At 17.2% G+C, this 16,768-nt stretch overlaps 5 protein-coding genes across 5 annotated transcripts; 2 read left to right on the forward strand and 3 right to left on the reverse strand.

Moving 5' to 3' along the window:
• Positions 1 to 589: 589 nt before the first annotated feature.
• On the reverse strand, positions 590 to 1,421 carry PADL01_1436900 (histidine triad protein, putative; the record flags this gene model as incomplete). The annotated part of the gene is made up of 2 exons (XM_028684646.1): positions 590 to 671; positions 901 to 1,421. 2 exons carry the CDS (start codon positions 1,419 to 1,421, stop codon positions 590 to 592), a joined length of 603 nt encoding a protein of 200 aa, XP_028540704.1.
• A 1,730-nt stretch (positions 1,422 to 3,151) lies between these two features.
• PADL01_1437000 (N-acetyltransferase, putative) lies at positions 3,152 to 5,198 on the forward strand (the record flags this gene model as incomplete). The annotated part of the gene is made up of 3 exons (XM_028684648.1): positions 3,152 to 3,209; positions 3,411 to 4,883; positions 5,164 to 5,198. The coding sequence occupies 3 exons, from the start codon at positions 3,152 to 3,154 to the stop codon at positions 5,196 to 5,198; spliced, it is 1,566 nt and encodes a 521-aa protein (XP_028540705.1).
• Positions 5,199 to 6,183: 985 nt separating this feature from the next.
• On the forward strand, positions 6,184 to 6,917 carry PADL01_1437100 (conserved Plasmodium protein, unknown function; the record flags this gene model as incomplete). The annotated part of the gene is made up of 3 exons (XM_028684649.1): positions 6,184 to 6,466; positions 6,558 to 6,706; positions 6,855 to 6,917. The coding sequence occupies 3 exons, from the start codon at positions 6,184 to 6,186 to the stop codon at positions 6,915 to 6,917; spliced, it is 495 nt and encodes a 164-aa protein (XP_028540706.1).
• Positions 6,918 to 7,571: 654 nt separating this feature from the next.
• PADL01_1437200 (ribonucleoside-diphosphate reductase, large subunit, putative) lies at positions 7,572 to 10,253 on the reverse strand (the record flags this gene model as incomplete). The annotated part of the gene is made up of 2 exons (XM_028684650.1): positions 7,572 to 7,880; positions 8,019 to 10,253. 2 exons carry the CDS (start codon positions 10,251 to 10,253, stop codon positions 7,572 to 7,574), a joined length of 2,544 nt encoding a protein of 847 aa, XP_028540707.1.
• A 3,677-nt stretch (positions 10,254 to 13,930) lies between these two features.
• On the reverse strand, positions 13,931 to 14,945 carry PADL01_1437300 (conserved Plasmodium protein, unknown function; the record flags this gene model as incomplete). Its single annotated transcript, XM_028684651.1, has 4 exons — positions 13,931 to 14,269; positions 14,377 to 14,458; positions 14,533 to 14,726; positions 14,922 to 14,945. The coding sequence occupies 4 exons, from the start codon at positions 14,943 to 14,945 to the stop codon at positions 13,931 to 13,933; spliced, it is 639 nt and encodes a 212-aa protein (XP_028540708.1).
• Between the last annotated feature and the right edge of the window lie 1,823 nt (positions 14,946 to 16,768).

Below are 16,768 nucleotides of genomic sequence, written 5' to 3' on the forward strand. Positions count from 1 at the left end.
ATATATTTTTTTATTTTTCCATATATATTCTGAATATATAAGAAGGAACTTATATTAGTATGCCATATTTTTATAGTTACAATTATGCTACGATGGATATATATACATACATATATACATGTATATTTTAAATGGGATAATATTATTATTATATATTTGGTTGTTTTATATGTCAATTAAGAGATATAAATAATATATAAAGAAGCAAAAATATATATATATATATATATATATATATATGTATAAAATTTATATTATATATAAAAATATATCATTTAAAATAATATAAATGTATATAAATAATGAAAAGTATATTGAGATTATAAATTGTTATTAGGATTCTTAAAAATATAGGTTTGACACAAAAAGAAATTATATATATATATATATATATATTATAATAAATGAGATAAAAAGAAAAAAAATGAATATTATATATTATTTGAAATAAAATAACGAGAGATATATTTTTTTATTTATTTATTTTTAAGAGAATAAAAAAAAAAATAAAAAAAAAATAAAAAAAAATAATTCTTACACATATTATATATACATGTGTGTTAACTTATCATTCCTTATTCTTATAATTTTAAGATGAGAAATTTTCATTTATATATGATTTAATTAAGTTAGCTTCCTCTTCCATTTCTTCAATTGATCTAATAGATGTACTAAAAAGAAAATAAAAATAAAATAAAATAAAAGAAAGTGTAATATTGTTAAATTCATATATTATATTGGATAAAATTATTATGAAAAGAGGATTTTATATAAAACATTGAGAAAATGAATATTCAAATTATAAAATAATAAAAATTATTAATGTAAAAAATATAATATAATATAATATATATATATATATATATATATATATATATATATGTTATATTTAAAATTTACTTGAATTCTTCCAGTTTAAAATTTTGTTCTATTTCATTTTGAGAACATACATTAATAGTATTATTACAAGAAGTACATATAATATTTTTTCCATATCCTAAGTTAATTTTATTCATATCTTTATAAATATTATCATTATTTTTGTAATCATTAATTTTCCTTGGTATTATATGAATATGAACATGATCAACTGTTTGTCCTGCTTCTTTACCATCTTGAATAGCAATAGAGAAATCAGTTGTATTAAATAATTTCCCCATAATATAACACATAAAATTACATAATAAATTTATATCGATAATTTCTTCTATATCTAAATCATTGTAATGTTTTTTCTTTTTTAAAGTAGTTAATAATATGTGACCAGGTAATAAGGGCTTATTATTTACAAAACCATAAGAATATTTAGTAGTTATAAATACCTCTCTTTTGTCAATTTCATATATACCGAATTCATATTTTTCAGAGCTCTTATTTTTATACCATTCTAATTTTTCAAGGATATTTTTATATTTTTCCATTATACAAATAACATATAAAAATATACTTGAAAAATTACAATGGTATAAAAATATATAAATATATATATATATGTATAATTATATATTCAAGTTCAAATAAAAGAGAGTCTATTTTATTATTATATTTTTTTTAATGACTAAGTAATCTGAAAAAATTATAAAAATATAATACAGAAGATATATTAGTACAAATTATTTGAAGGTGTACTTTTTTATATTATATTATTTATTCTATTCTTTATATGTGTTTCCCTTTATAATTGGAAACACACATATAAAGTATATATTCAATTATATCCTAATGTTTTAAATTAATTTTTTAGTGTACCTATATAGGACATTTTTCAAAATATGCACTGATTTTAATTTATATATATAAAAAGAATATAATACATACATAAATATATATATATATATATATATATATAAATTGACAATATGTTCCTGTTTTTTTTTTTTTTTTTTTTTTTTTATTAATTCACTTGTTTTTATAAAGTTATATTATTATTTATTCATGATCTGAACAATTACAATTATATAATTATATATATATATATTTTGAAAAAAAAAGATTAAGGATTTTCAACTGTTGATGGATGTGGTATATATTTATAAACAATATGTATATGGTTATTATTTATACGAAAAAATATCAAGAAGGAATAAAATATTATTTATTTTATTTTTTTATTTTCATTATTGTAAATATACCTATTGATAAAAGTTTTATAAAAATACATGTATATATATAATATATATATTATAGTGTATGTTTATATTATTATTTTTTGGGAATATATGTTTCTTTATTTTTTAAATATAAAATTTGTTATGTTATAATTATTAGCATGCATACATAAATAAATAATATTTATAATATAATAAATATACCTAAAAAAAAAGGATAAAGCGACTCACAAAATATACATATTTTATTTGTATATTTATATTAAAATAATTTATATACAAAAATATTATAATATAATATATATATATATATATATATATAATATATTATATATATATACATGTATACAATATATTTAACAAATGTATTATATACAGTATCATATATTATTATAAATATATATTTATATATATATAATATATTAATGAAATTTACTGTACATATTTTTCCGTGCATACCTTCATTTTTTTTTTTTTTTTTTTTTATCTTATATATAATTTATATATTATTTTTTATTTTATTTTTTCTATTTTCATTCATAAAATAATATATTATTTTTTTTATATTTCCTTATAATATATTTTTATATATCCTCATGCATTATAAAAATTTCTTTGTTTTAAAAATAATATAAATATATAAATAATTATATGTATAATTCCCCTCCCCCCCAAAAAAAAAAAAAAATTATATATATATATTATTATATATATATATATATATATATTTATATTTTATATTACATAATTCAAAAAAGAGGATTTATGGTATCAAATATTTTTATTAATTGAATAATGTACATATAAAAAAAGTAGTGAAAAAATATATTTTCATTTTTTTTATGGATGTATAAATGGATTTGAAAAAGGAATATTTTTTTTTTTTTTTTTTTTTTTTTTTTTTTTTTTTTATTTGTTCATATGAATAATCTATTTTTAATATAGGAAAAAATTTCTTGTATTAAATTAAAAATAAAAAATAAAAAAATATAAAATAAAATAGAATAATTATATTATAATATAAATATATTAAGAACTTAAAGATGAATATATTTAAGCAGAAAGAAAATACACCAAATACTATATCTCAAGTTTTGATGAGTAATTATATATTTCATAAATAAAAGAACCATACATATATAATATATATAATATGTAAATATGAAGAATAATTTTTTCATGTGAAAATGGAAAATTTATGGAAAACATATATATGTATATATATATATATATATATAAATATAATTTTTATCCTTTTTCATGTTTTTTTTTTTTTTTTTTTTTTTTTCTCCCTCTCAACAGATAAGCATAAAGGAAAATTTTCGGAAGCGATAATATCAATTAGAGAATTAGAAGAAAAAGATATAAATGAAGTGAGACAATTGTTGTATGATCATTTTAATTCTTTAACGTTACCAGCAGTTATATATTGGTCAATACAACATATTTATGATTTATTAGTTATTATAGTGATAAATTATATATTCTTTTTGGATTTAAAGAAAATATTTTATTTTCTTATAATATTTTTAATATATTTATATATAAGAGCCAAGTTAGAATTCTTAAATCATATAAGAAATGATTGCCCAGATTTGGAAAATTTGTATAAGAGTTACATTAACGTGGAAGGATGTAATTTTTGGGTAGCTGAAGTTTACGATAGTAATTTTGGTTCAGCTAGCCGAACAACATGTAGTGATATACATGAAAGAGAAAAAATTTTATTAGAACAAGAAGAACAGGAAAAGTTATTATCCAATAATAATAAAGGAAATGATAATAACACACTAAATGAAAAGAATGGAGAAGTGGATCATAAATTACTTAAAACTAATTTAGAAAAAGATGAATATAATAATGATAAAGAAAATAAAGTTTTAGATAATGTGAAAGAAAATAAGGAAAACAATATTAACAATAATAATAAAGAAGATAGTAAAAAGGATGATAAAGATAATAATAAAGATGATAAAAAAGACAATAATAAAGATGATAAAAAAGACATTAATTCTAATACTACACCCGATAATAATAATAATAATAATGTATGTTATAATTCCAATGATCAAAATAATAACAACAATCAAAATAAAAAAGTTAATGTTAAAGAAAATATAAAAGATACATCATCTACGCAGAATGTTGTTGAGGGAAAAAAAAATGATAACACATGTAATGAGCAAAATAATGATAATAAGAATAAGAATAATCAATTAAAAAAATTTAGTTTTTTTACAAATAAAAAAAGTAACAATGATGATAACGATAATAATGAAAATTACATGAACGAAAAAAAAAATAAACTATTATATAACATTAATGAAATATCAAATAGACACTTTATAGAAACCAGAAATAATGTTTCATCAGGATTTAATGAAATAAGTAGAAATATATTTAATTGCAAAAAAAATTGTGAAGAAGATTTTAATAAAAATGTCCTAAACAAAAAAATTGTAGGATGTGTAGGTATAGTACCATTTAAAGGTGATAATTCAATTGCGCAACTTGTTCGTATGGTTGTTAAAAAAGATAAGAGAAGAATGAGAATCGGTAGCAGATTATTAAAACAATTAGAAAATTTTGCACATGAACAAAATTATAATGAATTAAAAGTTTTTACCAATAATTTAAATACTGATAGCTTATATTTTGTTAAGCAAAATGGTTTTAATTTATCTCAAATCGTTAGGAGAGGTCTAATGAGAGGTGATTTATTAATATGGTCAAAAATACTTAATAAAGATGATTTTTATAAATTTAGTTCATCAGGTAATAATCTTAAGGATTTAAGATCACTCAACTTAGAGGAATATTAATTTTTAACTGTTAATTTTTAATTTGTTTTTTTTTTTTTTTTTTTTTGTAATATTTTATTATTTTTGTTTTTAAGAATTTGTTATTTTACCTAAATTTCTTTTTTCAAATATATATATATATATATCAGATGAATATTTATTTATATGTATATATGAATATAGGTATATATATATATATTATGTATAAATATATTTTCTTTTCATTTCTCTTTTTGTATACTTTGCTTCTACAGAAATAAAGAGATATACGAATAATATCTTGGATTGAAAGCCCTTATTAATATTTATATAATTTCGATGAAAAAAAAAATGTCAATCTTTTCATTAATATAAATTATATATATTTTTTTTTTATCCATTTTTAATATTTAGGTATATATACACACATATATAATATATATATATGTAATTTTTTTGAATAATTTATTGTTTAAAATGTTTATATATATATATGTATATATATGACGATAAAAGGAATTGTCCCATTTATCTTTTAAAGACTTTTAATTTTTATTTGTTTTTTTTTTTTTATATATTAATAAAAATATTGTTTATACAATGTCATATTCAAAACATTTTGTGAGCATAAATAAATGTTTGAATATATTATTTTAACATATATTTTTTTATGGGTGTAAAAATATTTATAATTGATATAATTATAATTCATACATTATTGTTATAAAAAAAATATATATATATATATATATATATATACATATATATATATACAATATAATAGTAACATTATTTTTCGTCGTATATTTAAAATATTGTAAAAGAATATTTTTAATAAATGTAAAAAATAAAAAAGCATAAAAAATTTGAGAAGTACCAATGAGTTTTAACGTATATCTATTTATTTATTTATAAGAAAGCACATTTTAATATAATTATATGCTTCAATTTTATTTTGTTTCTTCATAAGAATGTATGATAAAAATCTTAGATATATTTTTAAATTTGAACATAAAATATAAAATCTATCACATATCTATATATAATACCTACATATATATTTTAAATATTCGTGCTTCTTTTTTATTTTATTTTATTTTTTTTTTTTTATGTTATGATATAATTATTTGTTTATTCAATTAAGATGAAAAATATTATATATATATTATAATAACAGGAAAAGTTTATACATCTTTGTATATTTGTTATTATTAAATGATATTATGATAATACAATAACCAGAAATAAAAAAGAAATCAAGAAAAATCAAAAAAAAGAAAAAAGAATTAAAAAAAATGAGGGTGTGTTTATTAATATATATCTTTATTGTAATCATTATTTACACAATATCATCAATTAAAATTAAGAGAAATATCTATTATATAAATAATAATATATTAAAAAATATATATCCAAATACAAACATATTAAAAAGCCATAATAAGATAAATATAACAAAGGAAGAAAACTATTTGCAAAAGTTGCATTCAAACATATCAAAAATAGGAAATAACATATATAAGAATATTAACCCTTTTAATATTGCAGTAACCATATTTACTTTTTGTTCCGTTATAGGTTAAATACTTTGATAAATATATTATATGTATATATATATATATATATATATGTGAAACATTTCTGTGTTTATAATTTCAAATTTTAATAGGTTTGCTTTTCAAGGATTTAATCAAAGGAAAGAAAGACATACTTAAAGGTAGTCAAAATAATGACGAAAATTTATTTAAATATATGTGTGTAAAATGTAATTTGGTAATTTATCCAGCCAAAGGAAGAGAACAAAAATTCTTAAAAGACGTAAGTTAACCATATAAGGGAAAATAATCAAATATAATAAATATATAAATTGAACAAAAGTGATATATAAATATATATATATATATATATATATGTGCTATTGTACATATGAAAATTTACTATTTTATTTTATAATTTATTTTTATAGGATTACATTTGCCCAAATTGTGGAAAGTCAAATATGGACAAACATAACCTTATAAAAAAATAGTTTATATATATATATATATTATATTTATTATATATAAATACCACTTATCTTACAAGAATACATTATATTTGCTATAACGTTTTGTATTATAAATAAGATTATAATATTATTATATATATATATATATATATATATGCTTCCATATAATAATAAAATATATATATTTTGAGATACTTTAGAGTTATTTTATTTAATTTGATAATTTGTCAAATTAAAAAAAACAATAAAATAAATATCTATAAAAAAATATCTATAAATGATAAGAAAATTTTTCTTGTTCGAAAAAAGGAAAATGTAAAAAGTCCAAAAAGAAAAAAAAAAAAAAAAAAAAAAAAAAAAGAAAAAAAAGTAAAAAAAGAAAAAAAAGTAAAAAGTAATATTTTTGCATATATATATATATATATGTGAATTTATTTTTTTAGATAATTTTATATTAAAATCCTTTTTAGTAATTTTTATATTTATTTTCATATATTTTTTTTTTTTTTTTTGTTACTATTTCTAGTTGCAATATTTTATTATTTATTTATTTTTTTATATTTTTTTGTTTTTATAACTAAAGGATACTTATTCTATAATATAAACTCATATAATGTAGCATGTATACACCTATTTGTTTTTATTTTAAGAAAAAAAAAAAGAAAAAAGAAAAATTTATCCTGAACACATTAAACATTGTTCATCATTATTACGTCTTAAAGGACATACATTTTGAGTTACGGTTGATTCAGTTGAAATTGTTTCTCTGGAAACTTCTCTTGTAATTTGTACTCCCTCTGCATTTTTGAGTTTTGCTGCATTTTTTGCAACATGAGTATCAACAGTAAATTTAATAGCATCTGTGGCTGCTTGGGTTCTTAAATAGTAAGCTCCCGTTTTCAATCCTTTTTCCCATCCATAGAAATGCATACTTGATAGTTTTGCAAAGGTTGGTTTTTGAATATAAATATTTAAAGATTGGGACTACAAAAAAGGAAAAAATATAAATATGAATATAAATATAAATATAAATGTACTTATGTGAACAAAATATATAGTTATAAAACAAATGACATAAATTATTAATATATATATGTATTATGTATTATATTTTAATTTTACCTGATCAATAAAAATACCCCTGTCTGCAGCCATATCAATAATATTCTTTTGCTTAATTTCCCATACTGTTTTGTACAACTCCTTTAAGTCATCTGGTATTTCACTTATATATTGAACACTTCCATTGTGAGCTATTAATTGTTGTTTCATGTCTTCATCCCATAAACCTCTGTCAAATAAATCTTTTAACAAATGAGGATTAACAACGAAAAATTCTCCACTTAAAACTCTTCTATAATAAATATTACTAGTATATGGTTCAAAGGATTCATTATTTCCAAGAATTTGTGAAGTAGATGCAGTTGGCATAGGTGCTAATAATAATGAGTTTCTTAAACCATGTTTACGAATTTTAGCTTTTAATTCATCCCAATCCCAATATTTGTTATCAACTTTAGCATTCCACATATCAAATTGTAATATTCCTTGGCTAGCTGGACTTCCTTGATAGGATTCATATGGTCCATGTATTGAAGCCAATTCAACAGACATTTCTAAAGCAGCATAGTACATTGTTTCAAATATTCTTTTATTCAATTCTTTTGCAGCATCAGATTCATATGGATATCTTAATAACATAAATGTATCTGCTAATCCTTGTACACCAATACCAATAGGTCTGTGTCTAGTATTGGATGTTTTTGCCTCTTTGACTGGGTAATAATTTCTTTCTATAATTTTATCTAAATTTCTGGTAATAATTTTAGTAATTTCATATAACTTTTTAAAATTAAATTCTTTTTTTTCCAAATCTACAAATTTACATAAAGCTATAGATGCCAAATTACATACAGCAACTTCATCAGGGGATGTATATTCTATAATTTCACAACATAAGTTACTACATTTAATAGTACCTAAATTTTTTTGATTAGATTTAGCATTACAAGAATCTTTATATAGCATATATGGTACACCTGTTTCTATTTGGCTTTGTAATATAGCAAACCATAAATCTTGAGCAAGAACTGTTTTTTTTCCCATATTTTCTTCTTCATATTTAGTATATAATTTTTCAAATTCTTCACCCCATGTTTCACTTAAACCTGGACATTCATTTGGACACATTAAAGTCCAATTTTTATTTTCTTTAACTCTCTTCATAAAAAGATCAGGAACCCATACAGCATAAAATAAATCTCGTGCTCTTAATTCTTCTTTTCCATGATTTTTTCTTAAATCTAAAAATTCAAATATATCTGAATGCCATGGTTCAATATAAACAGCAAAAGATCCTTTACGTTTTCCTCCACCTTGATCTACATATCTTGCAGTGTCATTAAAAACTCTTAACATAGGTACTAAACCATTAGATATTCCATTGGTACCTCTAATATAAGAATTTTGTCCTCTTATGTCTTGTACTGCTACACCAATACCTCCTGCAGTTTTACTAATTAAAGCACATTGTTTTAGAGTTTCAAAAATACCTTCAATAGAATCTGCTTTCATCGATAATAAGAAACAAGAAGACATTTGTGGTCTGGGCGTTCCTGAATTAAATAATGTAGGAGTTGCATGGGTGAAATATTTCTGAGACATTAAATGATATGTTTCTAGAGCTTTATCTATATCATCTATATGTATACCAATAGAAACTCTCATTAATAAATGTTGAGGTCTTTCAATAATTTTATTATTAATACGTAATAAATAAGATCTTTCCAAGGTTTTAAATCCAAAATAATCATAATTAAAATCCCTAGTGTAATCTATTTCTTTATTTAAACGATCTTTATGTAATAAAATAAAATAATATACTTCCTTACTAATTAAGCTAGCTGGTCTACCTCTAACATCTTTGTAAGTATATAAAGCTTCAGCTACTTCTGCAATATCATCACTAGTATTTTTGTGCAAATTATCTGTAGTAATACGTGCAGCTAATATAGAAAAATCAGGGTGGGTTGTAGCCATATATGCACATGTTTGAGCAGCTAATTCATCTAATTCACAGGTTTTTATACCACTATACATCCCATTTATTACACCTTGTGTGACTCTAGCAGGATCTACTAATTCATGTAGACCATATGATAACCTTTGTATTCTTTTTAAGATTTGATCAAAGGATATATCTTCTTCTTCTCCCTTTCTATTTAACACATACATTGTTTGTATAGGTTTACCTGATGGGGTTCTCTTAATACCATCATCACTTAATCTTCCTGATGCAGTCTTTTTAATTTCTCCATTTTCTGCTGGTAATGGTAGTCTTTTAATATTATCACTCATTCTTTTTTCTTTTATTTTTTTTTATATAATTATAAATATATTGTTTAATTCTAATATTATTATGTTAATAGATATATTTATATATGTATATTGTATTTCTAAAGAATATGCATCAATATATAATATTAAAGAATATATATATTACGTTCTTTTCTTATTTTACATTTAATTTAAAATCCAATATATTCTTGTGTGTATTTTATTTCTTTGTCGTTTACTTTTTATACTTTCTAAATCAATTATTATTATAATATTATTTATTATTATTACTATTTATATATTAATTTATTTATTTGTTTTATTTTAATTTTTTTTTTTTTTTTTTTTTTTTGGTAAAATAAAATATATATGTGTATATATAATATTTAATAATTTTTGAACTATCCACTAATTTTATAATGTTTAATAAAGTTATATATATATATATATAATATATTTTAGTCAATTAAGTTAGACAAATTAAAAATTTACATTTAAGCTTTATATATATAATAAATATATAAATTGAAAGACAGAATTATTTCTTTCTTTTTTTGGATATATATATATATATTTTTTTTTCTCTCTTTATTTGTATAATATATATATGATTGGTATATAAAAAACAAAATAAATAGATATGTAAACGTACGTATACAAATATATTATATATATATATATATATATTTTAATATCTTATTTGAATAAACAATAAAAAAAATTATATATTTATAAATATATATATATGTATATATAATTTATATAACAAAGTATTTCTTTTAAAATAATAACATATTGTTAACAAGTATAAATACAAATATATTTATGTTATTATAATATTTTGGATAATTAAAAAATTTATATATAATTTATTATTCAGTGTAATATTTTGATAATATTATTTATAGTATGACAATAAATTAGATTAATAATTTATGAAAAAATGTACACAAATATAATAATAGAGAAAAGACAAATTAATTAAGTTATAAAATAACAGAATTATATATATCTTTCTAGAAAATAATATAAAATTCTAAACATATTATATATACATATATAATATATATAATTAATAATAATATATTTAACAAGATCATGCAAACAAAAATGAAAAAAAAAAAAAAAAATAAATAAAAAAATAAATAAAATAATTTATATTAAGAACTATACATATATTCTATTTATTTTAATATCTTATTTTTATCATATATTCTGTATTTTGATAAAATTTTAAAAATGAAGGGATTTAAAAGAATTATCTTAAACTTAAAAATACAATATATATATTTTTCTTTTTCATGGACAATTTCATAAACAATATATCTTAAGTATACTTATCTTAGAAGGTTTATATTTTTTTTTATCATTTTTTATAAAATATTAATGTATATAAATTTTTATGTACATAACAAATGATATATAAAAATTCACATTATTATTTATATTATGAAAATGTAAAATATATATTATATATATATTTAAAATGAAAAAGAAAGATTATATAATTATGTGTTAAAAAATATATATATTTAAAAAAAAAAAAAAAAAAAAAAAAAAAAAAATTTTAATGTGTACATAATAATATATATATATATAATATCTTTGTGTTAAATGAATAGGATTAAAATAAAAAAAAATCATATATCAATATTAAAATATGCAAGTGTGTTCAAATAGTAACAATATATGAATATTTACATAATATCTAACAAAAGATACTATAAGGTAATATACATTACATGTATTATTATTATTATATATATAATATAATAATACATATATAATTTTTTTTTTTTTTTTTTTTTAATAATGCATACATAATAACAATTTTGTAAATATATCAAAGTGGTATATTATTATATAAGCAATATATTATAAATATATAAAATGATATTTATATAACTTAATAAGGTGTAAAATTTATATATAATAAAATCATATTATTAATAAAAATTTAGCACGAAAATAACAATTGTGTATTTAAAAAAAATATATTGTTTTTTCATTTTTTTTTTTTTTTTTTATTAATTCCTTTTTTCTTTTGGACAAGTATTATATGTTTAACAAAAAAAAAAAAAAAAAAAAAGAAAAAAATGAAATATGTATAATATATATATATATGATTTGACAAATTATTGCATACACAATATTATTATATATACATATATATGTATTTATATATATATATAATATGAATGCAAAATATTATTAATTACAAAGGTGTATACTATATTAATAAATAAATAAACATATATAATATATTTATATATATATATTACATATATGTATATGTTATACCTATGCAAGATATGAAATACATTAAGTAAAAACAGTTATTAAATTATGATCAGATTAAAAATAACAAAATTATTATGTTATATATTTAATAATATATATATATATAAAATGCTTATATACTATATATATGAAAATATATATTTTTTTAATATTATATAATTTTATAATTTAATAAATGTATTTCAAATAGCTTAACTATATACACAAGTTACACCCTTTTATAGGTAAATAAAATGTATTGTATAAATATATTTAAGTGTGTATGCATAGAAACAAATATTTCAAATAAAAAAATGTAAAAATCTAAGAAATATTATATATATATATATATATATATATATATATATATATATATAATACCTAATAGTAAAAATAAAATAAAAATATGATTCATTTATAAATATAATTTATTATATATAAATTTTATATATAAGTAAAAAATATACACAAATACATATTTGTGCTACTAAAAAATATATATAGTTTCATATTAAAATATAATTCTTATATATATATATAATTTCCTTTTCTTTATTTTAAAAAGAGGTATGATTGTACAAAAAAGAAAAAAAAACTAAATAAAACAAATAAATTAAGAAAGGAAATAATTATGTCACCCAATAAGTTTATATGACAAAAATATGTATATATATAAAGTTATATATTTTTTTTTTCAAAATTGTAGATTATTAAAATGCCCATTCAAAATTATAAATATAGAAAGGCATAAATTTATAATAAAAGAAAAAAAAAAAAAAAAATTAAAAAACTGTTAAAATTTTAAATAAAGAAATATATAAATGAAACAACAACAAAAAAAAAAAATAATAATAATAATAATAAAAATAATAAGAAAAAAAAAAATATTTTTTTTTTTTTTTTTTTCCGTTGTTGTTATATTGATATACAAAAAAAAAAAAAAAAATAATAATAATAAAATATAATAAGAATAATACGTTATATAAATATATATATATATATATGAATGAAATTATTAAATTTATACAATTATTATATGTTTAAATAAATATCTAAAGCAATTGAAAATTTAAAACAAATAAAAATATATATACATATATATGTAATATATTCTTATATGTTCAAATATTTTTAAATATATTTATATTTAAAAAGTACACAAATAAGAAAAGCACATAAATGTGCACATATATATGTTTGTATATTTTTTTTGTTTTTTAATAATTCTAATTTGTGTGGTCTTCAAAGACTTTATATAATTATATATTTGAAATAATAAATAAATAAATAAACATTCTTTATTTATTTTATTTACACTTTAAAATTTATTTTCCATTTTGAAAATATGAAATATGATCTGTATCATAATATATATATTAAGTATATTTATTTTTTTTTTTTTTTTTAATTTTTAAGCTCTAATTTATATATGTATTTTCATTCAATGTAGTACTTTTCTTTCTATATATATTATACAGATCTTTAATTTCAACTGTATCATATGGATTATGAAGATTATATATATTCTCATTTAGTTGTAAATATTTTTTTTTCACATCACTTTTATATTTATTTTTTGTTTTCTTCTTTTTGGGAATTTTCTTATTCACTTTATTTTCATCACTATATATACTTATTTTATTTGAGTTATCATTTTTATATTTAGTGCTAACTAATTTAGTAGATTTTATTTCCTTCTTTTTATGGGAGTTTATATTATTCATTTTGTTAAAATTGTTTATTAAATTTAATTCGTCCTACATATATGAAAAATAAAACATATATATATATATATATATATATATATATATATTTATTTATTTATTCCCTTAAAGATGTTTTATATTTTTTAAATTAAGATTACCATATCATCAGCGAGACAATATTTGGCACAATTCGACAATACGTTCATTTCTTTTGAATTACTGAAACGTTCCAAGAAGGTTCTAAAAAATAAAAATAAATATATATATATATATATATACAAATGCCTATATATATATATATATATATATATTACATTATGTTGCTTATAAATCCGTCTGTGTATTTTATAACATTTTTAAAAATGCTTTCTTGCTCTTCTATATTTTTATTATAAGAATGTAATTTTCTTTTAAGATTTTCAATCCTCTCTCTTTGTTGCATTAATTCCATATTATAGAGATGACACATGTCATCCATTTCGCTACATTTTTTTAATGTTGCATTAATCTGCACAAAATAATAGAAATACAAAAAACTATGAAACTTATGATATTAAATGTATGTATGCTTTATTTAACCCTTCAAAATATTAAAGAGTAATAACACATTTTATTATGTACATCAAAATTATAAGCATATATATATATATATATTTATTTATTTATTTATTTATTTATTTAATAGTCTTTTCTTTTCATATACTTGTCTACTGTGATCATACATCATACTTCCATTAAATATGAACTAAATGATAAAGAATATAAAACAAGAGAGTTTTTTGAACTTTTAAAAGTAATAAAATAAAATTAATATATTAAAATAAAGCGTTTATATGTCTAATGGGTGGATTATATAAATTTACTAATATTTGTATATAATATTTAAAAAGTAATTTTTCAATATGAATATAACAACATTTGAAAAAAAAAAACAAAAATAATTATTTCATTATATATATATATATATATATATATTATATGAATGTATAAATTAATATCATTCTAATTTTTTTCCTAAAAAAAAAATTTACAATTTGTTAGCATATTAAGATGTACACAATTATTCTTGATTTTTATAAGATTAACCATAATATTTTTAAATGTATGTTAATAAAAATTATATATGCAAAAACATAAATGCATATGATACCCATACTAAATAAATATATATATATATATATATATATATACATATACATATATATATATGCATATATTTTTATTATTAGTAACCTACAAAAGCTACATCACAGATATAAATTTACACTAAAAAAATGTATTTATATATATATATGTATATTTATCTTATAATAATGTATTTTTTTTTTTTTTTTTTTTTTTATAATTATTATATGCATACAATATTTATAGATAAATGCACATTTCTTTAATGGTTGTAACAACAAAAAGTTTATAAAAATAAACTTAATATTAATGCACACAATTTATATATATGTCAACATTTTGTTAGTTTTGTTTATTAAATTATTTATTAATTTTTAATTATTTTATTATATATACATTTTTATTTTGTTCTATTTTCCATAGAAAAATAAATGGAAAAAAAAAAAAAAAAAATATGTTAATTTTAGATTTATATATGTATGCCAATACTATTCATAATTTTCATTAAAAAAAAAATTATTACATCTTTCTTTTAAAATTTTCTAACATAATGATTGTGCATTCAATAAACTGAAAAGACGATATAGTATTAAATAAATACATATATAAAAAAAATATAATATATTTGAAAAAGAAAAAAAAGAAAAGATGTGCTAAATGAGAAAAGCCTAATAGGAAATACAAAAAATAATAATATAAAAGATTGTGTGTTATCTGTATGATTTTTATATATATCATATAATCATATGATTACTCTTAATCTTTGTAATAAAAGTACATTTGTTTTATTAGTATATATATATATATATATATATATATATATATATATATATATTTTTAGTTCTATTAGATGATTAATTTTAAATAATTATAGAATAAAACAATGAATCACTTTCTTTTATAATAATTATTATTATATTTTTTTCTTTTCGCATCATATAAGGGTTCTAAAACATAATATTTAGATTTCCTCGTGGTATATTTATAATTACTAATAAATAATAAATAAAGAATTTTTTCTAATTATAAAATTAAAATATCTAAATAATTTTTTTGAAAAAATTTCGTTTATCTTTTAGATTCTTTCTTCAACTAGTTATATAAATATTTAAGTAAATACATTTTATATATTTTTCCTTTTTTTTATTGACTTAGCATATGAAATAAACTAGAATAAAATAAAAATAAATTATATATATATATATATATATATATATATATATATATATATATATATATTTAACTTTTAATATATATTTTACATAGGGATAAAATTTACATTTTAAAATATTATATTAATTGTTATATTTTTTTTGTTCTATAATTATGTTAAAATGCTTGCATGTATAAATAATATAAAAAAATAAAATAAAATAACAATCACAAAAGAAAAAACAATATGTTGTAATCAATTAAGTTATAATA

Source organism: Plasmodium sp. gorilla clade G2 (genome assembly GCF_900097015.1).
Source record: "Plasmodium sp. gorilla clade G2 genome assembly, chromosome: 14".
NCBI lineage: Eukaryota > Apicomplexa > Aconoidasida > Haemosporida > Plasmodiidae > Plasmodium > Plasmodium adleri (nom. inval.).